The sequence below is a fragment of the Salvelinus sp. IW2-2015 genome, linkage group LG26 (assembly GCF_002910315.2).
Source record: "Salvelinus sp. IW2-2015 linkage group LG26, ASM291031v2, whole genome shotgun sequence".
NCBI classification, from domain to species: domain Eukaryota; kingdom Metazoa; phylum Chordata; class Actinopteri; order Salmoniformes; family Salmonidae; genus Salvelinus; species Salvelinus sp. IW2-2015.
This window is the reverse complement of record NC_036866.1, coordinates 9873198-9901187: the sequence shown is the minus strand read 5'-3', so window position 1 is coordinate 9901187 and position 27990 is coordinate 9873198. Positions and strand designations below refer to the sequence as shown.

Below are 27990 nucleotides of genomic sequence, written 5' to 3'. Positions count from 1 at the left end.
TAACCAGGTGGTAGCCGGCTAGTGATGGCTATTTAACAGTCTGATGGCCTTGAGATAGAAGCTGTTTTTCAGTCTCTCGGTCCCAGCTTTGATTCACCTGTACTGACCTCGCCTTCTGGATGATAGCGGGGTGAACAGGCAGTGGCTCTTGTGGTTGATGTCCTTGATGATCTTTTTGGCCTTCCTGTGACATCGGGTGCTGTAGGTGTCCTGGAGGGCAGGCAGCGTGCCCCTGGTGATGCGTTGGGCAGACCGCACCACCCTCTGGAGAGCTCTGCGGTTGCGGGCGGTGCAGTTGCCGTACCAGGCGTTGATACAGCCCGACARGATGCTCTCAATTGTGCATATGTAAAAGTTTGTGAGGGTCTTCGGGGCCAAGACAAATTTCTTCAGTATCCTGAGGTTGAAGAGGCGCTGTTGCGCCTTCTTCACCACACTGTCTGTGTGGGTGGACCATTTCAGATCGTCAGTGATGTGTACGCCGAGGAACTTGAAGCTTTCCACCTTATCCACTGCGGTCCCGTCGATGTAGATAGGGGTGTGCTCCCACTTCTGCGTTTTCCTGAAGTCCAAGAACAGCTCCTTCGTTTTGTTGACGTTGAGGGAGAGGTTATTTTCCTGGCACCACTCCACCAGGGCCCTCACCTCCTCCCCGTAGGCTGTCTCGTCATTGTTGGTAATCAGGCCTACTATGGTTGTGTCATCTGAAAATTTTATGATTGCGTTGGAGGCGTGTGGCCACGCAGTCATGGGTGAACAGGGAGTACAGGAGGGGGTTGAGTATGCACCCTTGTGGGGCCCCTGTGTTGAGGATCAGCGAAGTGGAGGTTTTGTTTCCTACCTTCACCACCTGGGGGCGGCCCATCAGGAAGTCTAGGACCAAGTTGCACAGGGCGGGGTTCAGACCCAGGTCCCCGAGCTTGATGAGGAGCTTGGAGGGTACTATGGTGTTGAAGGCTGAGCTATAGTCAATGAACAGCATTCTTACATACTGTAGGTATTTCTCTTGTCCAGAGAGATACATGTGGTCAAGAAGATACCCAAAGACACAGATGTAAAACAAGTGGTCCCGTGTGGCTCAGTTGGTTGAGAATGGTGCTTGCAACTTCAGGGTTGTAGGTTTGATTTCCACGAGGGACCATTATGAAATTGTATACACTCACTACTGTAAGTTGCTCTGGACTGTCTGCTAAATAATGTAAGTAGGCGTGTATATAGTCAGGTTTATGTTCACCGCTGATTCAATTAGTTTTTTTTTCTGTGCATACTACCTTGGTTGAACTCATGAGATACTTTTAGCCTGACTGGGAGTTAACATGTGGTTTAATGCAGTGCTTACCACCTGAAAGTTCAGGCGAGCCCTGAACAGCTGGTCTAGGGCAGAGGGAGACAGGCTGCCATTGGTCAGGAGAAAGTTGGAGAAGGTCTGATTGGCTCGCAGGTATTCTCCCACAGGAAGATCTATAACGCAAACAAAAAACATGAATCAGGACATAACAGGACAACAAAACAGCACAGACAGACAGACACTTGACACTTCATTGTTTTCTCCTGTTTGAGACAATCCACAAAGAGAATTTGCGGACTGCAATGCTCTGATCCGTATTCACTGTCTCAAGACAGCCACATACTTGGCCAGGCGCCTGGCCTCTCTCCAAGTCTCCGTATAGTATCTAGAAGGTCCTGAAAGCCAGAGAAGGCTGTCTGGTTGCCACTGTAGGACAGGATTGTCTGCGAGTCCACTAAGAGTCGAGAGAGTCTGCAGGAGGAAAAAAACACTTGGGGTGAGATGGAGAGATAAAACAGGTTTATGGATTGGTTGTTATACAATTAAAGCTTCATATCAAACAACTCAGTGGCATGCAGTAGGGTTGGAAGTCAACTCCAATTCAGTTTAAATAAAAAATAAACATGTTGAAATGTTCTGATTCCAACACATGCCCTAAATCATTTACCGGTACTTTAATTGTATCACATAATCTGGCTTAGAACACTTTTATCAGAAAACATTGAAACAGAACTGGCCCAAATCCCTGATGTTCAACAACCACCAATTAAGTACTTTGGCCACACACAAATACACTGCAGTTCACCCACATGGAGTTGTCAAAGTTGCCCACCCGGCCTGGGGTCTCCCCCTGAGTGGGGTTGTGGAAGCAGGGGTTGTTGATGTTGCAGATGATCCCCTGAACCCATGGCAGGGTGCCTGCTGAGGGAAGTGCCTTGTTGGGGAAATGACCTGGAATTACACACACACACACGCACGCACACACACACACACACACACACACACACACACACACACACACACACACACACACACACACACACACACACACACACACACACACACACACACACACACACACACACACACACACACACACACACACACGTTAGATGTGGGATTGACCTGAGACATGCAAAACACTGTTGAACTGTTGCCCAGTTCCTGTGATAGATTTTGATGTGTGTAATAATCACACTCCTTTCAACACAGTAAGATTGGCCTAGTCTCTGAGATGTCTGTCAGAATATTGTTAATCCAATGAGTCCCACCTTCAAACCCCTTTTAAACATTGTGTGTTTGAACTACAGACAATCAGAATCGCACATAGCTGCTGTCACATACACCACACAATTGTCACTGACTAGTTGGATATTCATTTCCCACTGAGAAAACAATTTCTGTACTTACAGCATTCATATACATTCATTTTTATCAGGTTTTTGCTTTGGCTAATCTTATTTTTATTGACATTTGTCAATAAAGCTCATGAATGCATGTCTATGTCAAATTGTGTTGTGTTCTACTTGTTGCCCTGGTTGTCCTGAAAAGAAAAGGGTAAACCACTTCATTGTGAGGCTAAATATAAGGTCTGGACATGCAGATAGATTTATTTGCTATTTTATTAGGATCCCCATTAGCTGTTGCAAAAGCAGCAGCTACTCTTCCTGGGGTCCACACAAAACATAATAGACAAGAACAGCTCAAAGACAGAACTAAATAAAAAAACGATTTWAAAAAAGTCACACGCAGTCTACGTATCAATACATACACAAACTATCTAGGTCAAATAGATACATTTAAAGCTCATTTTTGCTGGGGTCTCGAGACTGATAAGATTCATGTGAGAGGAAACCAGTCATGATGTGAACCATGGACAAATGTAAACACTGAGATTGAGCTAAAATACATACAATGTTACGACTGTGAAATTGACCCACTGCATGACAAGAGTCCACAAATAAGCAAGATGACGATCAAGAGCAGAACAGGCTGGAAAAAGTCTGGCGGCACCCAGAATCACTCTCACCTAGCTAATCAGCTTATGTGGTTGGCTGGAAATTTCTGAGGCAGGGAGGGAGAGCTTAACCTGTGTGTTACAGCAGAGCTGGTAGGCAGTTGACACGAGAGCAACACTGTCAACACAAGAGTAGAATGACTGATGGGCACTCACATTGGCTCTGTTTGTAGGGAGGATGAGAGTGACGCACTGAGATGAGGATGAGGAAGAGGAACAGAGGCCAGACCAGCTCGATAATCAACTGGACCTGGAGGGAGGGAGGGATTACATCATCACACACATTAGGCTAATAGTGGCTAGTAGCTACCACTGCCTTTGATGCCTGCCTTATGTTAGGAGTCTTAAGACCATGGATTGCACCTGTAGCTTAATGGTCAAAAAGGCCTAAGTAATTTGTTACATCATGGATATTAATTTCATTCATGATTAAAAAGGGGACATGGTCAATAGGAACGTTAGAATCAGAAGTGGTACATAGAGACATGTTGGCTTTACATAAGTGGTACACACATACATGTTTGCTCTTTATAAATTGTGGTACATTGAGACATGTTGGCTCTTAATATCCTAATCTCATCTGTTAATGTAGGGCCAACTACTGAACACGTGCCAGTTCAGTTCCCACCTTGTTCCTCCTGCGGTAAGTGATGTTCTTCCAGAGCAGGAGCAAGAGCTGAGTCCCGATCCCCATGTTGTGCTGCAAGGTGCTACCAAGCCATAGTGCAGCACTATAGGAACAAAACATGAGGGAGAGCAGTTGGACACCTGTGTCTTGACTAAAAAAGTATTTTCTGACCAAAGAAAATGAACTAAGCTAATTCAGGTGCAGACGGGAGCACACTGTCCTGTAAGTCCCACATCCTCACAGGGAGTCTGAAGACACTGATAGATCCCGACAGGCCAGCTTAATCCAGACAATAAACATTCTCTTTTAACAAACATCTGTACTTCACAGATGCAGTGTAGCTTCAGTTGGAAAACTTTGAGTAATGTCATCTAATGCGGGATAAATATTTAACAAAAACAATGAAATAGCATGAAGATGAGGGTACTATGCTATTATGTCACAGAGGAGAAAACATTCATCTGCTCAGGACTCCTCCTAGGTTGATCCTGCAATCCTCATTATCCCAATTGGTTTACGTGATTCTGAGATTTCTAAATTAACTTTTGCTCAACAAATGCTTCCACGTCTTATCATTTGTTGATAAACAGCATTATGTCATCTAAATTAATTCACCAGCAAACAAGTGTGATTTCACTTGCAAATTCACCTCCCTCATTTTTCATAGGCCTGTCCCTAGTGCCAAGCTATTATGTGTGCATTCATCTGTGTACAACGATGCACTTTATCCGCAGTAAACCTTTATAACATGCTCATTATCATAATGTACAAATAAATGAATACATGCTCAATAAGTTCCTTTTCTTTAAACATCTCCACAACAACCAGATCAAAATGGTAAGGCTGATGTCAGACATGGAATTGACTATATGAAACACAATTCAATTGAGAACCCAGATGGGGCCTGGATGAATGACACTAGTAGAGATAGAGCAGTAGAGATACTCTGAATGACCGGCTATGAAAAGCCAACTGACATTTACTCCTGAGGTGCTGACCTGTTGCACCCTCGACAACCACTGTGATTATTATTATTTGACCCTGCTGGTCATCTATGAACATTTGAACATCTTGGCCATGTTCTGTTATAATCTCCACCCGGCACAGCCAGGAGAGGACTGGCCACCCCTCATAGCCTGGTTCCTCTCTAGGTTTCTTCCTAGGTTCTGGCCTTTCTAGGGAGTTTTTCCTAGCCACCGTACATTGCTTGCTGTTTGGGGTTTTAGGCTGGGTTTCTGTACAGCACTTTGAGATATCAGCTGATGTAAGAAGGGCTTTCTAAATAAATTTGATCTGAAATTTGATTTGACTAGAGGTCGGAAGACAAATAGGCCTACCCCCATAGAGAATATTAACTGACCTGGGCTAAAAGTATATACCGCACCCTAAAATGAATAAGAGAGACATTACTAAATGTTTGACAATGGATGACTACATATTTTGAAAGTATTCTCAACATTTCACACAATTTGGGTTACACACCTGAGAAAGAACGTATGTCAACAACATTCCATACCAGGCAATGCTACACAGCGATCACTCAAATGTAGGCTAACACGTTCATTACTAATGAATTCAATTCAAATTAAGGTCTTAATCAAATTATAACTAAATTAAATGTAATCATTTACAGGGCTATATACCAGTGTTATTCATTCAAACAAGTCAGCAATTTTTTTATTTTTTTTAAATGTTCATATAATCAAACTATAAAAGCAGACAAATAATTATGTAACATTAAAATAAATGACTGGTTATACACGTTATCATAGCTACAAAAATTTACACACTATAACAATTGTACATGCACTTCTCCCAAAGTGATGCTAACGTGTTTGGGATAAAGCAGCCTACGCAGTATTAAGGATTAAATTAGGTAATTTAGCCGAAAGAGAGGCATCCCGGGACAATAATGTAATAGGCTCACCTTTTGCATGAATGACAATATTCCTATTTATCAGTGTAGATGTACCAAATAAGTATTTTCGGTACCGCATTGACGTAAACTGTCTGTGTGTGTGTGTGTGTGTGTGTTTCTCATGTGTTTGTAATTGGAGATGAAATCTACAGACTGCACGCCCACTGGTGGATGTTTATTGGCTAAAGGAGGATTATGACAGAGGTTACAGAAACCGGTTTCCTGTCTCATTGGTTGCAACACCGTCAATTCTACCGCTACCAAAGTACACAAATGAAGTTGATTGGCCAGGAGTATGACACGTACAGTGTTACACAAGGTCGATTACTACTACATAATATTGGTCTCTTTCAGAATGATCCATAAGTATTACCCTGCGAATCATTACCTGAAGAAACTCAAAAAATACATTAACATTGATTGTACTTTTTGTGTTGAGCATCCAGAAACAGTTTCGCATTTATTTCGGCATTGTCTACATGTAAAACAATTATGGAAAGATATTCACAGTTTTATAATTGTTAATATTCTTGTTGACTTTAGTTTTTTTATGGGATAATGTGCTGCTCGGTTTCCTTAATCATAATAAAGATAAAGAAAAACAATTTTACCTCATAAATCTAATTGTGCTAATGGAAAAATGTAATATTCATAAATGTAAATTCACTAATAAAAAAACACTTCTGTGTTTTCTATAAGGAATTCGAGCAGTACATTAAGACCATTCAACATTCTTCTAATAAGAAAGCTGTTAAAGCAATCAATATGTGTGCTTCTTTTAAGGTCTTTGTATAATCTGTAATTTGTTATATCCCCTAGCATATGTTATCATTGTCTAGTTGTGTACGTCTTGTATGTATACAGACTTTTCTACATTATCATTTAATTTTTTAATTTTTTTAACTACTACATAATAATAACAGAAAAAGGTAGGGGAATACATTTTTAGGTGTAGAGTAAAGCAATATAACCCAACATTTCAAAACTAAAATTGAGACATGTATAGACAGTTTACAAATATTTTAGAGGCTGTAACAATTCTCGTCTGGTGAAGGAGAAGAGGACCAAAATGCAGCGTGGTAGGTGTTCGTCATAATTTAATTGAAAACTGAACACTACACAAAATAACAACGAGGAGAAAACGAAACAGTTCTGCAAGGTGAACAGACAGACACTACACAGAAAATAAACACCCACAACCACAATGGGGAAAACAGGCTACCTAAGTATGATTCTCAATCAGAGACAACGATCGACAGCTGCCTCTGATTGAGAACCATACCAGGCCAAACACAGAAATATAACAACATAGAAAAAAGAACATAGACTACCCACCCCAACTCACGCCCTGACCAACCTAACACAAAGACATAAAAAAGGTACTAAGGTCAGAACGTGACAGTGGCAATATACATTATTTTTACCTGAATTTTATCAGGGAGTAATACTGAGACCAAGGTCTCTTTTACAGATCAGCCTGAATTAAATAAATTACAGAAAATACACATCAATATAAATACAAAACGCAAGCAGAAAATAATAATAATAATCAGTAATAAGATCCTCAGTCAGTTTTCTGAATTACCCTAGAGGCACCGAAACTTCACATTTAAGAACATTTTGAAGATTGCACCTTATTTGTTGAACAAGAAAACTAAAAGCTGATTTACCTAAAACAGTAGAGACTAAAATTTCCAGAGTTAACCATCCCTGAGGTAACTCATATGTCTAAAGTTTAGTAAAGATATTAGGTACAGTGGGACTTTTTGTAAAAGGGCTTTATAAATGAAAACATAGCAATGTATCAACCTATGTGACATCAAAGAGGGTCAACCAACTTTCTAGTAGAGAATGCAGTGAGGAGTACTACAATTGTTGCCCGTAATAAAGCGCAGCACGCTATGATACTGTATCTAACTGCTTTAATGAAGAAGCAGCTGCTTTCATATAGATGAACGATAGGAACGTCGACTGAATAATCTGCTTTCTACTATTCAGCGAGAGGCTAGACCTATAGAAGCCCATTTTTATTCTCAGTTTCTTAACTACTCATCAATATGCTTTTTAAAAGACACCTTTTCATATATCCAGATATTTGTAAGCAGGGACACGATCAATATGGACACAATCCAAAGTACATATGCTTAAATAAGTTATTTCTATGCGCTCTAGAGAACATATACATAGTTTTACCTGCATTCAATACTAATTTCAGGTCAATAAAGTTGTTCTGTAATACAATGAAGGCAGACTGTAGTTTAGATAGAGCCTGGTTAACTATGTGGGCAAAAGCATACACAAGTGTCATCGTCATACAAGTGCAGGTTACAATTTTTACAGACTAACAATACAGACTTATGTAAACAGTCAAAAGTACAGGACACAGAATCAACCTCTGCAGGACACCTTTCTTAATATCCAGGAAACCTGATTTAACACCATCAGTAGATACACATTGAGTTCTATCTGTCAGGTCAAAGGCCTCTGAATTAGCAGTGAGTGATCAACAGTATCGAAAGCCTTTAACAGGTCAATGAAGAGGGCAGAAAAATGTTGCCTTTTATCCATACATCATTTATAACTAGGAACACAGCAGAGATAGTGCTATGACCTGGTCTAAAACCCAACTGATGTACATTTAGAATACATTTCAAAGATAAGAAATATCTTAGCTGAGAATGAATCAAGGAGTCTAATATTTTAGCTAGGCAAGAAAGTAGAAATAGGGTGATAATTATTTAGGTCACCACCTTTGTGAAGGGGGAGTACATGGGCCGCCTTCCAACTTTGGGGATAGTAGCAGATATAATCGTCAGGTTAAAAATATGGGTTAATGATTCAGCAACCAGGGGGGCAGAGCTGCAGCAAAAATGGATCAATCATATCTGCCGCAATGGATTATTATTTTATTTTTTTACATAAATCTCAAGCAAGGCATCTAGCACATCACAGAAAACAGAGATTCACTAGAAGTTGACGGGTTAACTGTTGAGTCAGCTAGAGGCTGGAAGAGGGAAGAGCAGTCAAGTCAATTAAAGCCCAGTTTCTCTCAAATAAAAAGGCTGGCGAGATAAAATTATGATTAAAAGCATCAGTTATCCAATTCTTCTCAATTATGTTGATAGAGTCAGACCTAACTTGCTTAAGCAGGGAAGAGGAATTTGTACTCTTCAGTGCATTTACTGTTTTCCAAAATGTTGCAGGATCGCCAGAGATAAAAAGTAGCTTGTTTTAGCTTTCTTAAATCGAGATAGTACATCTGTTTCTCAATTGTCTGAAAATTGTTTTGGGGTTCTATACAGAAAGTGTGTATAAAACCTCTATAAATTGTATAGAGGTTTTGTAAGTCGCTCTGGATAAGAGCGTCTGCTAAATGACTTAAATGTAAATGTAAATGTATAATTATATGACAATATTTTATGTTGTCAATAATTCTATTACACAATTTCTGATATATTACATTCCTTACTTTTATCTTCCTGCATAAGTAAAATCAGGATTATGATGCATGCCATTCATTCCAATTAGACTCGTTTGGATTTCTCCCTGATGAATATGGCTGCCATTTTCCCCCCAATTCTGGAACTTTGAGGGTTATTGACATAGCCAATTCTACCTCTATTTTGGCACACAAATTAAGCTGATTGGCCAGGAGTATAACAGGCAGTGTTACACAGGATCGACTACTACTACTCAATAACAGAAAAAAGTAGAGGTCATTTTAGGTGTAGAATAAGGCAATATAACAAATAGCCCAACACTTTGTTTTTTGTAGACACCTTCCTATCAAACAAACAGTTATGCATGACATATTGCATGCACACATTCTTCAACAGGAATTGTGTACGCTAAAAATAGTTGGTACTGCAATAACTGATTTCAAAAGTGGATTCAATATTCATCAACATATTTAGTTCACCATTCCGCAACGTTTTGCTATTGTGTGCCCTTATAAACTCAGCAAAAAAAGAAACGTCCCTTTTTCAGGACCCTGTCTTTCAAAGATAATTCGTAAAAATCCAAATAACTTCACAGAACCTCATTGTAAAGGGCTTAAACACTGTTTCCCATGCTTGTTCAATGAACCATAAACAATTAATGAACATGCACCTGTGGAACGGTCGTTAAGACACTAACAGCTTACAGACGGTAGGCAATTAAGGTCACAGTTATGAAAACTTAGGACACTAAAGAGGYCTTTCTACTGACTCTGAAAAACAGCAACAGAAAGATGCCCAGGGTCCCTGCTGATCTGCGTGAACGTGCCTTAGGCATGCTGCAAGGAGGCATGAGGACTGCAGATGTGGCCAAGGCAATAAATTGCAATGTCCGTACAGTGAGACGCCTAAGACAGCGCTACAGGGAGACAGGACGGACAGCAGATGGTCCTCGCAGTGGCAGACCACGTGTAACACCAGGACGCACAATCCCTCCATCAGTGCTCAGACTGTCCGCAATAGGCTGAGAGAGGCTGGACTGAGGGCTTGTAGGCCTGTTGTAAGGCAGGTCCTCACCAGACATCACCGGCAACAATGTTGCCTATGGGCACAAACCCACTGTCGCTGGACCAGACAAGACTGGCAAAAAGTGCTATTAACTGACGAGTCGCGGTTTTGTCTCACCAGAGGKGATGGTCGGATTCGGGTTTATCGTCGAAGGAATGAGCATTACATCGATGCCTGTACTCTGGAGCGGGATCAATTTGGAGATGAAGGGTCCGTCATGGTCTGGAGCGGTGTGTCACAGCATCATTGGACTGAGCTTGTTGTCATTGTAGGCAATCTCAATGCTCTGCGTTACAGGGAAGACATCCTCCTCCCTCATGTGGTACCCTTCCTGCATGCTCATCCTGACATGACCCTCCAGCATGACAATGCCACCAGCCATACTGCTCTTTCTGTGCGTGATTTCCTGCAAGACAGTAATGTCAGTGTTCTGCCATGGCCAGCGAAGAGCCCGGATCTCAATCCCATTGAGCACGTCTGGGACCTGTTGGATCGGAGGGTGAGGGCCATTCCTCCAGAAATGTCTGGGAACTTGCAGGTGCCTTGGTGGAAGACGGGGGGTAACATCTCACAGCAAGAACTGGCAAATCTGGTGCAGTCCATGAGGATATGCACTGCAGTTCTTAATGCAGCTGGTGGCCACACCAGATACTGATTGTTATTTTGGATTTTGACCCCCCTTTGTTCATGGACACATTATTCAATTTCTTTTAGTCACATATCTGTGCAACTTGTTCAGTTTATGTCTCAGTTGTTGAATCTTATGTTCAAACAAATATTTACACGTTAAGTTTGCTGAATATTAACACAGTTGACAGTGAGGATGTTTCATTTTTTGCTGAGTTTATGAGCCAGGTACTGACCTGTAATGACCAATGTGGTGTTATGAATTTTATGAATAATGACTAAATGATGTATACATTTAACGTAGAACTATAACTAACAGAATTCTACCCTTTCAGGACATTCTGTCCCCACCCAGGGAGGGGAGAGACCTTGGGCTTGTAGTAGATTGTATAACAGGTGGCAGACAATGTATGAGAAGGAGAAGACTTGTGAACAATATTGTCATTGTCTTAGAGGGACAGTTATGACAAAATGAGAGGTATATAAACCAATGTACATGTAAGGATGGGCAGAGCTCTGGTAAATAAACATTCTGACTATTGTAGACTGGCCTCTGTCTGTTTTCATTTCTATCAGTATCCTACAAATCCTGATATAGCAGACTGAGTAGTTTAATGTAATTGGTTAATGAACATGAGAACATAATTCTCTTAACATGTGGACAGGCCATATTCCTATCATAGGAATATAGCAAGACGGCATTGACAGCCTCTCATTACTGTCCAGTCCAGCTCTGTCACTGTGGGGTCAGGCCTGAAACTTATACAAAATAAGATCCATACATTGAAGATAATGCACCACCATACTGATACTCACACGTATGAGTATTCTAAGATGTTGATATGTCACAGGTTAGTCTGCACCTTTTTATCAATTTTTGGATTAAATATAAAAAACTGTGGAGGTAGAGCAACAACAAAACATGTCACACAATACCATTAGAGAAACAGCCTACAATACATGGTTTAGTCACACATATCCCCAGTCCATACTCAATAAAAACAATGGAAATTGCCAGGGATAGATCAAATTTAATAAACATCCAAAACTGCAGTCATTAAAAATATCTCTTTCTAACGCTAAAAGTTACCTTCGATTCTGCAAATACAGAACTCAACATTATGAATTCTTCCAGGCACTGAAATGGGAATAGGGAATGGCATGCAAAATACATCTTTCAGCATTTCAATAGTACACCGTTCGGAGATAGTGTAATAACAATTTAAAACTCATGTAGTCACCTGTTAACGTGCATGTTAGTCAATGACATTGTCTAGCCGTAAAAAAAGAGATGCTCTGCTTTTTTGACATCACACTCCAAAAAGCAAGTTCTGCAGGCTCTAGTTTTGTCTAATCTTGATTATTGTCCAGTAGTGTGGTCCAGTGTGGCAAGGAAAGACCTAGTTAAGCTGCTGCTGGCCCAGAACAGAGCGGCACGTTTTGCTCTTAATCAGAGGGCTGATATAAATCATATGCATGCCGGTCTCTCTTGGTTAAGAGTTGAGGAGAGACTGACTGCAACACTTCTTTTTATAAGAAACATTCATGTGTTGAAAATCCCAAAATTGTTTGCATAGTCAACTTACACACAGCTCTGACACACACACTTGTCCCACCAGACATGCCACCAGGGGTCTTTTCATAGTCCCCAGATCCAGAACAAATTCAAGAAAATGTACAGTATTATATAGAGCCCTTATTGCATGGAACTTCCTTCCATCTCATATTGCTCAAAAAAACAGCAAACTTGGTTTCAAAAGACAGATAAAGCAACACCTCGCAGCACAACTCCTCTCCCCTATTTGACCTAGTTTGTGTGTATACATTGATATGTAGGCTACATGTGCCTTTTTAAAAATGTATTTAGTTCTGTCCTTGAGCTGTTCTTGTCTAATGATGTTCTGTATTATGTTTCATGTTTTGTGTGGACCCCAGGAAAAGTAGCTGCTGCTTTTGCAACAGCTAATGGGGACCCTAATAAAATACCAAAATAGAATGAGGCGGGACGCACGAAACAACAAGAGATGTCTTCCTTAAGGCTTTTCTCCATTAACTCAAGTTCAACGGAGGCACATCTGCAACTAAAGAGCGGTGGTGGAAGACAATAATTACACGTACTCATGCTGTTCCTGTTAAGATACTTAGTATAGTCGAAAAATAACCTCACTTTCCTATTGCCAATCTTAGTTATCATTTGCTTTAAAACATCTCATAAATATAAACTGAGTTTTATTTAAAAAAATCTAAATGTGCTGCATCATGTAATTCCAACATACATACATCAAATATTCTGTACAGGTGGAGAACCCCTTTATGTGTATCAATAGCCAGCTGATACAGTACAATTGTATATGGGGAAAAAAAAAATTGAATGAGGCTGCGAGTGAGCATGTGTATAGTTGTAAAATGCCCTGTGTATAGTTGTAAAATGGCCTGTGTATAGTTGTAAAATGGCCTGTGTATAGTTGTAAAATGGCCTGTGTATAGTTGTAAAATGGCTTGCGTATAGTTGTAAAATGGCTTGCGTACAGCTCGTTTGCTTGTGAGCGCAGCAGCACTCTTCTCCGTTCTCTCAGAGAAATACTGGCATATCTTGTCCCGTTAGAAGGCGATATGTAGAGGCTGGCATTGTCTTCAAGTGAATCTGTTCAGAAAGATGAGCAGTTATGAATGACAAAGCTAATAAAGAGAAAGTAGGCTTCTTGAAATGAAAGTCAGTGTTAAATCTAGTGCTTCTGATTTGGGGTGGAATTCCTCTCACCTCCCCGACTGCGTTAGTCAAAATGTGGATGATCTTCTCGTGAGGAGTGGCTACCACACTCTGCCCGTTGATTTCAATGATGCGGTGTCCAACCCGGATGCCACCTCTCTCCGCAATCCCTCCACGCATCAGACTGCAGATCTGCTCAAGGCAACATGGGTAGGAGAAAGATACAGAATGAAAAGATACGCAAGAGAGTTGAGGTGATTGAAGGCTGTGAAGTGAAGTTATGAAAGTGGGCAATTTACCCTTTTTGCTTTACTACTATGGACTTTCATAAAATGGATGCCGTACAGGTACTATTCAATCGAAAAATCTGTTTCAGACCACATTGATTTCAGATTAACTTTATTCAAGACCATGTTCGCAGTGAGAAACAAAAAATAACCTCAAATGCATAGTACTCACTGGAGAGGGCCTGAGCCAAATAAATATTGACATAAATAAAACATTAATAACCTGAATGTTAGATCCTGTCTGGCAGTTGAATACATATACATCGTTCTTAATTTTATAAAAATGTAGAGTAAAATTATATACAAAGTAACTGTCACTTACAATGCCGTCCTCCACACTGAAGCCCAACTGAAATTTTGGGTCCGGTCGCTTGATTATAGCCATGGTGACGGGAGGGCAGTGGACAATACTGAGCTTCACCTCGGCTTGGTTTTTCAAATCCTTTTATAAAAACAACAAAAAAAGGGGAAAATACATCATACAAATACTGGAGAGATTCCTGCAAACATAAATTTCTATGTCTCCTTAAAGTATCCATTCACTATCTAAATGCATTCTGTGCTCCGTACATGATGAAAGGCATTCACAGAATGGGTATTGTGTGCATCCGTGCATCCGTGCATGTGCGTAGAATACATTCAACAACATTAGGTGAAAAAATCCAACATCCTACCATCAAGTCCAACCTCATGCCGAAATTATACTTTAGAACGCAAACATTTCCACTAATTGATCTCCCACTCAACACGTCACCCGCATCAGTCTATGACAGGGATCATCAACTAGATTATTTTATAGAGTAGATGGTCAAGGGGCCGGAACATAATTACAAATAACTTGTAGACTGCAAATTGACCTGAAGCCCAAAAATATATAATCTGTCATTTCAAACCTTGATTACATTTGTATACGATCATACACTGAGTATCCAAAACATTAGGAACACCTGTTCTCTCCATGACAGACTGACAAGGTGAATCCTGTTGAAAGCTGATGCCTTATTGATGTCACCTGTTAAATCCACTTCAATCAGTGTAGATGAAGGGGAGGAGACCGGCTAAAGAAGGACATTTAAAGTCTTGAGACTATTGAGAATCGAGGTCGACCGATTAATCGGAATGGCCGATTAATTAGGGCCAATTTCAAGTTTTCATAACAATCGGAAATCTGTATTTTTGGACACCGATTTGGCCGAATTATTATTATTATTACATTTTTTAAACACCTTTATTTAACTAGGTAAGTCAGTTAAAAACACATTCTTATTTTCAATGACGGCCTAGGAACGGTGGGTTAACTGCCTTGTTCAGGGGCAGAACGACAGATTTTTACCTTGTCAGCTCGGGGATTCGTTTTTGCAACCTTCCGGTTACTAGTCCAACGCTCTAACCACCTGCCTTACATTGCACTCCACGAGGAGCCTGCATGGCAGGCTGACTACCTGTTACGCAAGGGCAGCAAGAAGCCAAGGTAAGTTGCTAGCTAGCATTAAACTTATCTTATAAAAATCTATCTTAACATAATCACTAGTTAACTACACATGGTTGATGATATTACTAGTTTATATAAATCGATGCCTTGCATATAATCGACGCGGTGCCTGTTATCATCGAATCACAGCCTACTTCGCCAAACGGGTGATGACTTAGCACAGTCGTTGCACCAAACCTAACCATAAACATCAATGCCTTTCTTTAAAATCAGTACACAAGTATATATTTTTAAACCTGCATATTTAGTTGATAATGCCTGCTAACATGAATTTCTTATAATTAGGGAAATTGTGTCACTTCTCTTGCGTACCGTGCAAGCAGTCAGGGTATATGCAGCAGTTTGGGCCGCCTGGCTCGTTGCGAACTGTGTGAAGTCCATTTATTCCTAACAAAGACCGTAAATAATTTGCCAGAACTGTACATAATTATGACATAACATTGAAGGTTGTACAATGTAACAGCAATATGTAGACTTAGGGATGCCACCCGTTAGATAAAATACGGAACGGATCCGTATTTCACTGAAAGAATAAACGTTTTGTTTTCGAAATTATAGTTTCCGGATTCGACCATATCAATGACCAAAGGCTCGTATTTCTGTGTGTTAATGTTATAATTAAGTCTATGATTTGATATTTGATAGAGCAGTCTGACTGAGCGATGGTAGGCAGCAGCAGGCTCGTAAGCATTCATTCAAACAGCACTTTTGTGCGTTTGCCAGCAGCTCTTCGCTGTGCTTCAAGCATTGAGCTGTTTATGACTTCAAGCCTATCAACTCCCGAGATTAGGCTGGTGTAACCGATGTGAAATGACTAGCTAGTTAGCGGGGTGCGCGCTAATAGCGTTTCAATCGGTGACATCACTCGCTCTGAGACTTGGAGTAGTTGTTCCCCATGCTCTGCAAGGGCCGCGGCTTTTGTGGAGCGATGGGTAACGATGCTTCGAGGGTGGCTGTTGTCAATGTGTTCCTGGTTCGAGCCCAGGTAGGGGCCAGGAGAGGGACGGAAGCTATACTTTTACACTGGCAATACTAAAGTGCCTATAAGAACATCCAATAATCAAAGGTATATGTAATACAAATGGTATAATAGAGAGAAATAGTCCTGTAATTCCTATAATAACTACAACCTAAAACTTCTTACCTGGGAATATTGAAGACTCATGTTAAAAGGAACCACCAGCTTTCATATGTTCTCATGTTCTGAGCAAGGAACTTAAACGTTAGCTTTCTTACATGGCACATATTGCACTTTTACTTCTCACTCCAACACTTTGTTTTTGCATTATTTAAACCAAATTGACCATGTTTCATTATTTATTTGAGGCAAAATTTATTTTATTGATGTATTATATTAAGGTAAAAGAAAAGTGTTCATTCAGTATTGTTGTAATTGTCATTATTACAAATAAATAAATAAAATTGTTGGCCTATTAATCGGTATCGGCTTTTTTTGGTCCTCCAATAATCGGTATCGGCGTTGAAAAACCATAATCGGTCGACCTCTAATTGAGACATGAGTTGTGTATGTGCCATTCAGAGAGGGTGAATGGGAAAGACAAAATATTTAAGTGTCTTTGAACGAGGTGGGTGCCAGGCGCATTAGTTTGTGTCAAGAACTGCAACGCTGCTGGGTTTTTCAAGCTCAACAGTTTGCCGTGTGTATCAAGAATGTTCAACCACCCAAAGGACATCCAACCAACTTCACACAAATGTGAGAAGCATTGGAGTCAACATGGGCCAAATAAAAATAACCCGCAGGCCGCCAGTTTGGGAACCCTGCTGTATGACTTCAGCAATACAGTACCATCTAGTGTGCATTCTAGGAACTACATGATAGACAGCCAACAGTCACAGGAAATAATGAAACACAAAGGCACAACACAACACAACCCCCTCTTACCCGTATGATACTCTGGCAGGTGGTTATAGGGAGGCCCACTAGGCTGGTGCTATTGACGGACATGATGCGGTCTCCAATGCTGAGGGCCCCGCAGCGCTCTGCAGGGCCACCGTGGAGCAGGTTGGCCACCACCACCGTGGGCAGGATGGACCCCCAGCCCGACTCCACCACCGCCACCCCCACTATCTCCCCGGGAGCCTTGGAGATGGACACCTGGACAGACAGCAGGGAGGTGGTTTAAGAGAAAGATGGAATTTCATCTGGGTGGTGTTCAGTAGGGAAACACCTTTCAAGATGTAAAACAGTAGATAAGTTCAGGGAGTACCTAACCCAGTTTAAACATGTTTTTGTCTTTACTGAACACAACTTTGATGTACATTTCACTAAAATCATGAAATGTATGGATCTGTTTCATTAGTGTCTTGAGCAAAAGAGTGAGTGGTTGTTGCATAGTGTAAAACCACAAATACCTCTGGTTTATTAAGGACAATATTATCTCCATGAACTGTTATCTAGGCAAGTACTTCCCAAAGCTCTCATCAGGGACCACCAGATGTTTCACACATTTGTTGTTTCCCTGAATTGGCAAACCTGATTCGATTAGTTAAGGGCTTGGTGATAGTTGACTAATTGAATTAGGAGTGCCAGTTAAGTGCTACAACCAATATGTGAAACGTCTGGTGGTCCCCAAGGAGAGGGTTGAGAATCCCTGCAGGGTAGGAGGAATACCGCATTTGTAGACMTACATTTAAAAGGACACCCCGGCTGGTCCTAACAACAAGGTGCTGAAATTGAGTGTTACTGTACCTCTCTGATGTTATCTGAATCAGAGAAGTGCACCAGGTCTCCGTTGTAGAGCTCCTGTGTGCCCAAGTAGTCACTGTACTCGCTGGGCTTTAGCTCGCTGGCCTTAATGCCGTTGGCGTGGAGGAACTGCTGGTAGGCCACACCGAAGGCCTGGCCAATCGCCTGAGCGATCACCTGGGCCTACATGCAGGAAAGTGACAGTGAGTCAGTGGGCGTGTTCAGACATGTTCCAGACTGGCAGCCAACAGTATGGTAATCCTTTACATACCTGTTCCTTCTCACAGAGTATTTCAAGTAGCCAAAATAGGCTGTGGCTAACGTATTATTAAACCAAACCTTAACCTATAATAATGTAATGAACTGCTAATTAGTGTTTCCTCCTGTTAATCGACTCCTGGCATGGAAAAATAACCTGTGTGCCAGGCTGTTTCTTTCTGTATTCAACAAAGCTGGTTTACCTAGTTGCTTAGGCAAGACAACGACAAGTTGGCTCAAGTACTGTAGAAAAAGACTGGCACCGGAAATAAAATTTAAAAAACAGCTCAACCTAATTATTTTCAACAAAAAACACAAAACATATTGGACATAAAGTTGTACGGTTTCCACTTGGCTGACTCACATCATCGGAGTTAAACACATGGCAGATCATGCAGCACTTTTTCTGTGGCCCGGGGGAGTTGGCCCCTGTGGGGTTCCCCTCCTGGCTTTTATGGCCCACGGCCGGCTTCCTGCGGGCCATCAGGACCACGATGCTGCCGATGTCTGCGATGTAGGAGATCATCTGGAGAGGGTGGTCCATCATGGCCTCCTATAGGAGAAACAGGAGTGATGAATGTATAGAAACTGTTTACTAACACTTTATTTGGTCTTTCTTTTTTATATGTACCTTTATTTAACTAGGCAAGTCGGTTAAGAACAAATTCTTATTTACAATGACAGCCTACCAAAAGGCCTCCTGCGGGGAAGGGGGCTGGGAATAAAAATTAATAAAAAAATATAGGACAACACACACACATCACGACAAGAGAGACAACACTACATAAAGAGAGAGACCTAAGACAACAACATAACATGGAGGCAACTCAACATGGTAGCAGCACAAAACAGGGTACAAACATTATTGAGCACAGACAACAGCACAAAGGGCAAGAAGTTAGAGACAACACATCACGCAAAGAAGCCACAACTGTCAGTAAGAGTGTCAATGATTGAGTCTTTGAATGAAGAGATTGAGATAACTGTCCAGTTTGAGTATTTGTTGCAGGTTGTTCCAGTCGCTAGCTGAAGCAAACTGAAAAGACGCGCAACCCAGGGATGTGTGTGCTTTGGGGACCTTTAACAGAACGTGACTGGCAGAATGGGTGTTGTATGTGGAGGATGAAGGCTGCTTTAGATATCTCAGATAGGGAGGAGTGAGGCCTAAGAGGGTTTTAGAAATAAGCATCAACCAGTGGGTCTTGCGATGGGTATACAAAGATAACCTGTTTACAAAGGAGTATAGAGTGCAGTGACGTATCCTATAAGGAGCATTGGTGGCAAATCTGATGGCAAATGGTAAAAAACATCAAGCTGCTCGAGAGCACCCGTACCTGCCGATCTATAAATTATGTTTCCGTAATCTAGCATGGGTAGGATGGTCATCTGAATCAGGGTTAGTTTGGCAGCTGGGATGAAAGAGGAGCGATTACAATAGAGGAAACCAAGTCTAGATTTAACTTTAGCCTGCAGCTTTGATATGTGCTGAGAGAAGGACAGTGTAGTGTCTAGCCATACTCCCAAGTACTTTTATGAGGGGACTACCTCAAGCTCTAAACCCTCAGAAGAAGTAATCACATCTTACCAAACCACATGACCTTTGTTTTGGAGGTGTTCAGAACAAGGTTAAGGGCAGAGAAAGAATGTTGGACACTAAGAAAGCTGTGTTGTAGAGCATTTAACACAAAATCCGGGGAGGGGCCAGTTTAGTATAAGACTATAATCTGCATATAAATGGATGAGAGCGCTTCCTACTGCCTGAGCTGTGTTGATGTAAATTGAGAAGAGAGTGGGGCCTAGGATCGAGCCTTGGGGTACACCATTGGTGACAGGCAGTGGCTGAGACAGATGTTCAGACTTTATAAACTGCACTCTGAGAGAGGTAGTTAGCAAACCTGACCAAAGACCCCTCAAACACCAATACTCCTTAGCCAGCCTACAAAAATGGAATGGTCTACCGTATCAAAAGCTTTGGCCAAGTCAATACATATAGCAGTACAACATTGCTTAGAATCAAGGGCAATGGTGAAATCATTGAGGACCTTTAAGGTTGCAGTGACACATCCATAACCTGAGCGGAAACCAGATTGCATACCAGAGAATACTATAGACATCAAGAAAGCCAGAATTGATTATTGACAAGTTTTTCTAACACTTTTGATAAACAGGGCAAAATAGAAATAGGCCTATAACATTTAGGCTAAGCATGATCTCCCCCTTTAAATAAAGGACGAACCTTGGCTGCCTTCCAAGCAATGGGAACCTCCCTAGAGAGAAGATACAGGTTAAAAAGGTCAGAGATGGGCTTAGCGAAGATAGGGGCAGCAACCTTAAAAAAGAAAGGTCTAAACCATCTGACCCAGTTTAAGGAGCTCCTTTAGCACCTTGGACTCAGTGACTGCCTGCAAGGAGAAACTTCGTAGCAGGGYAGGGGGAAAAAAGGGAGAAGCATCGGGGATAGTCGCATTAGAAGGGGTGGGAGATGAGGAAATGTTGGACGGGCAAGGAGGCATTGCTGAGTCAAATAGGAATCCTGACTTAATGAAGTGGTGATTAAAGAGCTCAGCCATGTGCTCCTTGTCAGTAACAGCCACATCAACATTAAGGGACATGGGCAGCTGTGAGGAGGAGGGTTTATCCTCCAGGTCTATAACCGTTTTCCAGAACTTCTTGGTGTTAGACCCACAGAGAGAGAACTGCTCCTTAAAGTAACTAACTTTGGCATCCTGGATAGCCTGAGTGCACTTATTTCTCATTTGCCTGAACGAGAGCCAGTCAGCGTGTGCCGAGTCTTTTGCCAAAAGCAATTCTTGAGTTGGAGTAACTCTGCAAGATCACGGTCAACCCAGGGGCTGAACCTTTAGGAGTAAGTTTAACACTAATGAAAAAAATCCATGATAGATCCATTCCCACTGGATCTAACAACAAAGACGGCCAGGCTAGTTAAACAGCAACCGCTATATATCTAGGACCAGCCAGCCATTCAGAAGGGAAAAAGCTGAAAAACTGTCACAAAATTCGCTTGACTATTCAACTGTACAGGCTGAGTACGACTCAAATTAGAGACACTGCTATTCAAGAAATGACCTTAACTACTTTGTCATCCATTCAAACCAAACCTGTGTGTCTGCGCTGAGGACTTTGATGCGCTGAGTGGAGATGAAGAGATCCACCTCAGTCATAGGCTGAGACTCTCCCTCTGGGGCCTGGAGAAAGACAAGAGCAGATGTTTTGATGACACAATCTAAAGCAGATCACCGCTTTTTAGCAGAATGGTGTGTCTTACCCATTCTGGCACCTCGGCCCTCCCACTTCCCACTTATCCCAGTCAAAGCTGTAYTCTATCCTGGCACCCCAATGGTGGAACAAGCTTCCCCCTAACGTCAGGACAGCACAGTCCCTGCAATCCTCCGACCATGTCTAAAAACCTACCTCTTCAAAAAGTAGAATGGGGGGAAAAACCCTGCCATTGAACTCACGCCAGCCTTTTCTTACTAGCACTGACTTTGCTGATAGTAAAACTTTTCCTCAATAAAGCATCTATGACTGACTGTAGCACCATCCCACAGCGGGGAAAAACAAGGTTCTGCCGCAGCGCACTCTAAACCCCAGCGGTCCCAATCGACTGAGATATGTGGTTGTCTTACCATGCTACCTTAAGATAAATGCACCAAATTGTAAGTTGCTTGGGATAAGAGCATCTGCTAAATGACTAAAATGCCAAAAGTAAACTTACTTTGATCCTGTCCACAGCCTCTTGGGCCTGTTTCATTCGGGCGTTGGTGGAAGGGTTCTTGTCAGACTTGAGCTGGGTGGAGCCCAGGTACTTGGCCCCAAATATGACCCCATCCAGGAGGTCATCTGGGTCACAGGGGCCAGGCACTGACAAAAAACAAAGTGACTTATCAGAAATATATTACTATTGTTATTACTACTATTATTATTAATATTGAGATTCCAATAAAAGAAGCACAGAAGTTTTACATAGCCTATGTTTAGCTTACCATCTTTATAGGCTGGGTGGTCCTCTGTGCCCTGTAAGTGAAGAGGTCAATGATAATTGAACAAAGTAAAAGACACAGCTCATTTGAACCAATCAATCATCAGCAAAATAATTGATACTTTACCAAACAAAAAATATTGTGAAGTGTTGGTCCCATGTTTCATGAGCAAAAAAAATATCACAGAAATGTTCCATACACACAATAAATGTATTTTTCAAATGTTGTGCACAAATTGGTTTTTCATCCCTGTTAGTGAGCATTTCTTCTTTGCCAAGATAATCCCTCCACCTGACAGGTGTGGAATATCAAKAAACTGATTAAAAAGCATGATCATTACACAGGTGCACCTTGTACTGGAGACAATAAAAGGCCACTCTAAAATGTGCAGTTTAGTCACACAACAATATCACAGATGTCTCAAGTTGAGGATGCGTGCAATTGGCATGATGACTGCAGGAATGTCCACCAGAGCTGTTGCCAGAGAATTGAATGTTCATTTATCTACCATAAGCCGCGTCCAACGTTGTCTAAGAGAATTTGGCAGTACGTCTAACCGGCCTCACAGCCGCAGACACGTGTAACATCGCCAGCCCAGGACCTCGGCTTCTTCAAGTGGGAGGGCCTATGCCCCCAAGGGCCTATGCCCTCCCAGGCCCACCCATGGCTGTGCCCCTGCCCAGTCATGTGAAATCCATAGATTAGGGCCTAATGAATTTTTAAATAGTTGAATTTGTTGCATGTTGTGTTTATATTTTTGTTCAGTATAATAAACCATTAATCATTAATAACCATCTTTCAGCATGTCAAACCTACCCGCTCACTGTTCTCTGCATCGTTGACCTCCTCTGGAGCTTCCTCCCCTAACTTCCTCCACACAGGCTCTGGGACCTCATCCTCGGGGATAGAGTCCACGGAGTCATCTCTGTGGCGTAGCCGCCCGCTGTTCCCAAAGTGGTCCCAGAACCTCTCCCCATCCTCCTGGTTGTAGGAGACAGACACCACCGCATCCATCTCCTCTCTCCGGGCCATGTAAGGAGGAACCTGGGTATCAGAAGGACTGGGCTGGGGAACCCCTATCTCTGTACACCCCAGCAGCCCTAATAGGTCTCTCTGTTGACTCTCAGAGAACAGCAGCCCCGAGGCCTGGTTCAGGTTCTGCTCTGGTAGGAAAGGGCTGACGTCAGTCAACAGAGATGGGCCTGGAGGGTCAAAGTCCGAGGACTCAGAGAACGCTGATGGTGTAGGGTCAGCGGTTGAGTCCCTGGGGAGAGGGCTTTCTCTGATGACTTGGAGTCGGTTCAACAGGTGGTGGATCCGAGTGTGGTCTTCGTCACCTGGTCTCCAGACCTCAACCTTCTTCTCTTCCTCCACCACTCTTTCCTTTTCGCAAGGATCCAGGACCCGTTCAGTTGGGGTTCTATCCTCAGGAGCAAAGTTGATTAGCTCCTCCTGGCTAACTACCACAGGTAAAGCTACAGTGTCACTGGTGTCCAAGAGAGGTAGGGACTCACCTACTCCATCCGCGGCAGATAGGGACTCACCTAGTACATCCTCTGGACTGTCCACAGGGACCGAGGAGGGAGGAAAGCTGGGGTCATCCATCTCTTCCACTGACCCCGTTTCACTAGAGTCGTCTGACCTCCAGTCCAGAGGAGGGGGCTCTATCAGGTTAAAGGAGTCCAGATCCTCCGATTCAGGGTGGGAAACCTTGGCGGCAGCTTTAGGTGACTGGCTTTGACTGTCTGGATCACCTACAGCAGGTCCACCACAAGCAGTGTTCTCCTGTTGAGGTGAGGAAACTGTTTGTTCCACCTTGTTTCCAGCAGGGCAATTATCAGCCTCCATTTTCTGGATAGGAGCACGGGTCATTGGCAACACATCAACAAGTTGACATGATAGACATTGGCAACACATCAACAAGTTGACATGATAGACATGATACAAGCACCTTTCAATGTCTTGTGGGGTATTTCGGCAAAGGTTGAGCCATTTAAAAGGGGTTACTATACTGTTTCACTGTGAAAGTAGACCATTTTAAAACATACATTAAAATATATTACTTGATAATAATTTATATTTACACCATCAAATTGCGTATCGTCTAACACTATCCAACAGTAATCAAAAATGTAAATGCTTTTCACTTCCCCCATTTCTTGTGCAGGGGATAATGAAAGCACCCTCTTTTTCTGTCTTCATTGGCCTATGTCCAAGAAAACAGTGCTGCTATTGCTTCAGGCTCAAAGTACATGTTATGGTCATGTGACATCAAGTCCCCTTTGTGTAACTAGCCTGACAATATGGTATGTTTGTATTCGTATTAAGCTACTGTCGTCATTGTAACATTTTCTCCATATGTAACAAAATAGCTGTAACCAATATAAAACAATTATCATAGCTAACATATAAGTAATTATGATGTGAGCTACTTAACACTTACAAATACAAAACACCAGTCTTCCGAATAATGACACTGAAAACATCTCTTTATGCTGCACTGCTGCTAGCTAGAGAAATTGCAGTATTTAATTGTCGTAGCCTGGCTGGATCACTAGAGCTAATTTGCTAACGTTAGCCAGCTAGCTTCGTTTAGCTTAGCTAACGCGTTAGCAAATATKGCTAGCTACTCAGCTAACTTTCAGCCTATTTACAGCCAATAAGCTTTAGTAAGCTTTAGTAATCTTCCTGCTGGTTTGCGAACAAGTTAGGGACGTTTAGGGCGATATTGGCAGTAACACCCTAACTGACATGATCCAGATGCTCACCCTGTTAAAATCTGGATCCGATGAATGCTTGAACTTTACTGCCACGGATGAAGTTGACGTGGCTGGGAACTCTTTTGCAACGAAACAAGTCAGCAATATAGCAGTGTCTTCGTAGTAATAGCTACAACTGTAACAGCACTGTGCTGAGTCAATTAGCAGTACGCCCGTCTCGTGTATGACACATAAAATGCTGCTGTTGTATGCATCTCTGCTACAGAGTTTCATAAATTGTTTCGGTGGTCTTCTCTCTGCTGCTACAATGTTGATGTAGTGCGCATGCGTACGACTGATTCAAGTCATGCTCAATCTATTGTCAAACTGAACTTCATACAGTGCCTTAGGAAAGTATTCAGACCCCTTGACTTTTCCACATTTTGTTACGTTACTTATTCTAAAATGGAATACATTTTTTAAAAGGATCTACACACAATATTGACAAAGCATAAACAGGCTTTTAGAAAATGTTGCTAATTTATWWAAAAWAAAAAAAATTACATAAGCATTCAGACCCTTTGCTATGAGACTCGAAATTGAGCTCCGGTGTATCTTGTTTCCATTGATTATTCTTGAAATGTTTCTACAACTTGATTGGAGTCCACCTATGGTAAATTCAACTGATTGGACATGATTTGGAAAGGCATACACATGTCTATATAAGGTCACACAGTTGACAGTGCATGTCAGAGCAAAAACCACACCATGAGGTCGAAGGAATTGTCCGTAGATCTCTGAGACACAGATCTGGGTTAGGGTACCAAAAAATGTCTGCAGCATTGAAGGTCCCCTAGAACACAGTGGCCTCCATCATTCTTAAATGGAAGAAGTTTGGAACCACCAAGACTCTTCCTAGAGCTGGCCACCCGGCCAAACTGAGAAATCAGGGGAAGAGGGCCTTGGTCAGGGAGGTGACCAAGAACCCGATGGTCACTGACAGAGCTCTAGAGTTCCTCTGTGGAGATGGGAGAACCTTCCAGAAGGAGAACCATCTCTGCAGCACTCTACCAATCAGGTCTTTATGGTAGTGGCCAGATGGAAGCCACTGCGCGCTTTGAGTTTGCCAAAAGGTACCTTAAAGCCTCTACGACCATAAGAAACACGATTCTCTGGTCTGATGAAACCAAGATTGACCTCTTTGGCCTGAATGCCAAGCGTCACATCTGGAGGAAACCTGGCAACATCCCTACGGTGAAGCATTGTGGTGGCGGCAGCATCATGCTGTGGGGATGTTTCTCAAATCAAATTTTATAGGCCACATGCGCTTGATTAGCAGACGTTATTGCGGGTGTAGCAAAATGCTTGTGCTTCTAGCTCCGACAGTGCAGTAATATCTAACAAATTACAMAACATATACCCAATACACACAAATCTAAGTAAGAATGAATTAAGACTATATACATATGGACGAGCGATATCAGAGCGGAACGGACTAAGATACAGAATAGTATAGAAAAACAGTATACATATGAGATGAGTAATGCCAGATATGTAAACATTATTAAAGTGACTAGTGTTCCATTCCTTTAAGTGACCAGTGATTTCTAGTCTATGCCTATAGGCAGCTTCCTCTAATGTGCTAGTGATGGCTGTTTAACAGTCTGATGGCCTTGAGAGAAGCTGTCTCTCAGTCCCAGTTTTGATGCACCTGTACTGACCTCTCTTTCTGGACGATAGTGGGGTGAACAGGCAGTGGCTCGGGTGGTTGATGCCCGTGAACTTTTTGGCCTTCCTGCGACATTTAACAAGCCAAATTTCTTTAGCCTCCTGAGGTTGAGGAGGCTCTGTTGCGCCTTCTTCACCACACTGTATGTGTGGGTGGTCCATTTCAGTTTGTCAGTGATGTGTACGCCAAGGAACTTGAAGCTTTCCACCTTCTCCACTGCGGTCCGTCGATGTAGATGGGGGGGGGGGGTGCACCCTTGTAGGGCCCCAGTGTTGAGGATCAGCGGAGTGGATGTGATGTTTCCTACCTTCACCGCCTGGGGGCGGCACGTCAGGAAGTCCAGGACCCAGTTGCACAGGGCAGGGTTCAGGCCCAGGGCCTCAAGCTTAATGATGAGCTTGGAGGGTACTATGGTATTGAATGCTGAGCTATAGTCAATGAACAGCATTCTTACATAGGTATTCCTCTTGTCCAGATGGGATAGGGCAGTGGGCAGAGGATCATGGGAAAGGTGAACAGAGCAAAGTACAGAGAGATCCTTGATGAAAACCTGCTCCAGAGCGCTCAGGACCTCAGACTGGGGCGAAGGTTCACCTTCCAACAGGATAACGACCCTAAGCACACAGCCAAGACAACGCAGGAGTGGCTTCGGGACAAGTCTCTGAATGTTCTTGAGTGGCCCAGCCTGAGCCCGGACTTGAACCTGATCGAACATCTCCAGAGAGACCTGAAAATAGCTGTGCAACAACGCTCCCCCTCCAATCTGACAGAGCTTGAGGATCTGCAGAGAGGAATGGGAGAAACTCCCCAAATACAGGTATACCAAGCTTATAGCGTCATATCCAAGAAGATTTAAGCCTGGAATCGCTGCCAAAGGTGCTTCAACAAAGTACTGAGTAAAGGGTCTGAATACTTATGTAAATGTAATTTCATTTTTTTTTTAAAGAAATGTACTTTGTCATTATGGGGTATTATGTGTAGATAGGGGGGGGGGGGGGGGACAAACGTAATACATTTAAGAATAAGGCTGTAACATAACAAAATGTGGAAAAAGTCAAGGGGTCTGAATACTTTCCCGAATGCACTGTACGTGATTTATATATAATAAAACAGAAATACACTAC

The 27990-nt window shown here is 42.2% G+C and overlaps 2 protein-coding genes across 3 annotated transcripts in view; both read right to left on the bottom strand.

Moving 5' to 3' along the window:
* Window positions 1-5955, bottom strand: part of abca7 (ATP-binding cassette, sub-family A (ABC1), member 7) — a 42706-nt gene extending 36751 nt beyond the window's left edge. Inside the window, exons 1-6 of the mRNA XM_070435092.1 lie at window positions 5861-5955; window positions 3934-4036; window positions 3462-3555; window positions 2098-2239; window positions 1632-1759; window positions 1340-1461 (exon numbers count right to left, since the gene is read on the bottom strand). Of these exons, the coding sequence (XP_070291193.1) occupies window positions 1340-1461; window positions 1632-1759; window positions 2098-2239; window positions 3462-3555; window positions 3934-3999 (552 nt within the window). The 5' untranslated portion in view covers window positions 4000-4036; window positions 5861-5955. The remainder of the gene's footprint in view (window positions 1-1339; window positions 1462-1631; window positions 1760-2097; window positions 2240-3461; window positions 3556-3933; window positions 4037-5860) is intronic.
* A 6039-nt stretch (window positions 5956-11994) lies between these two features.
* Window positions 11995-25497, bottom strand: si:ch73-40i7.5 (amyloid-beta A4 precursor protein-binding family A member 3). 2 transcript variants are annotated; one of them, XM_023971375.2, is made up of 11 exons: window positions 25207-25497; window positions 23255-24223; window positions 22442-22472; window positions 22174-22319; window positions 21557-21643; window positions 18802-18990; window positions 18183-18362; window positions 17376-17588; window positions 14303-14422; window positions 13745-13885; window positions 11995-13627 (listed from the first exon to the last, which is right to left on the bottom strand). In XM_023971375.2, exons 1-11 carry the CDS (start codon window positions 25429-25431, stop codon window positions 13556-13558), a joined length of 2373 nt encoding a protein of 790 aa, XP_023827143.1. In that variant the 5' UTR covers window positions 25432-25497; the 3' UTR covers window positions 11995-13555. The 2 variants fall into 2 exon arrangements, with proteins under 2 accessions (XP_023827143.1, XP_023827144.1); XM_023971376.2 differs by having other exon boundaries at window positions 23255-24457; window positions 25207-25478.
* Between the last annotated feature and the right edge of the window lie 2493 nt (window positions 25498-27990).

Coding starts and splice junctions, on each gene's coding strand:
- si:ch73-40i7.5 (XM_023971375.2), bottom strand. CDS start 25,431: ATGAAACTCTGTAGCAGAGATGCATACAACAGCAGCATTTTATGTGTC. Junction 18,991..21,556: donor TCCTCAGCGCAGACACACAG/GTTTGGTTTGAA, acceptor TTTCTCCTATAG/GAGGCCATGATGGACCACCC. Junction 17,589..18,182: donor ATTCAGATAACATCAGAGAG/GTACAGTAACAC, acceptor CTGTCTGTCCAG/GTGTCCATCTCCAAGGCTCC.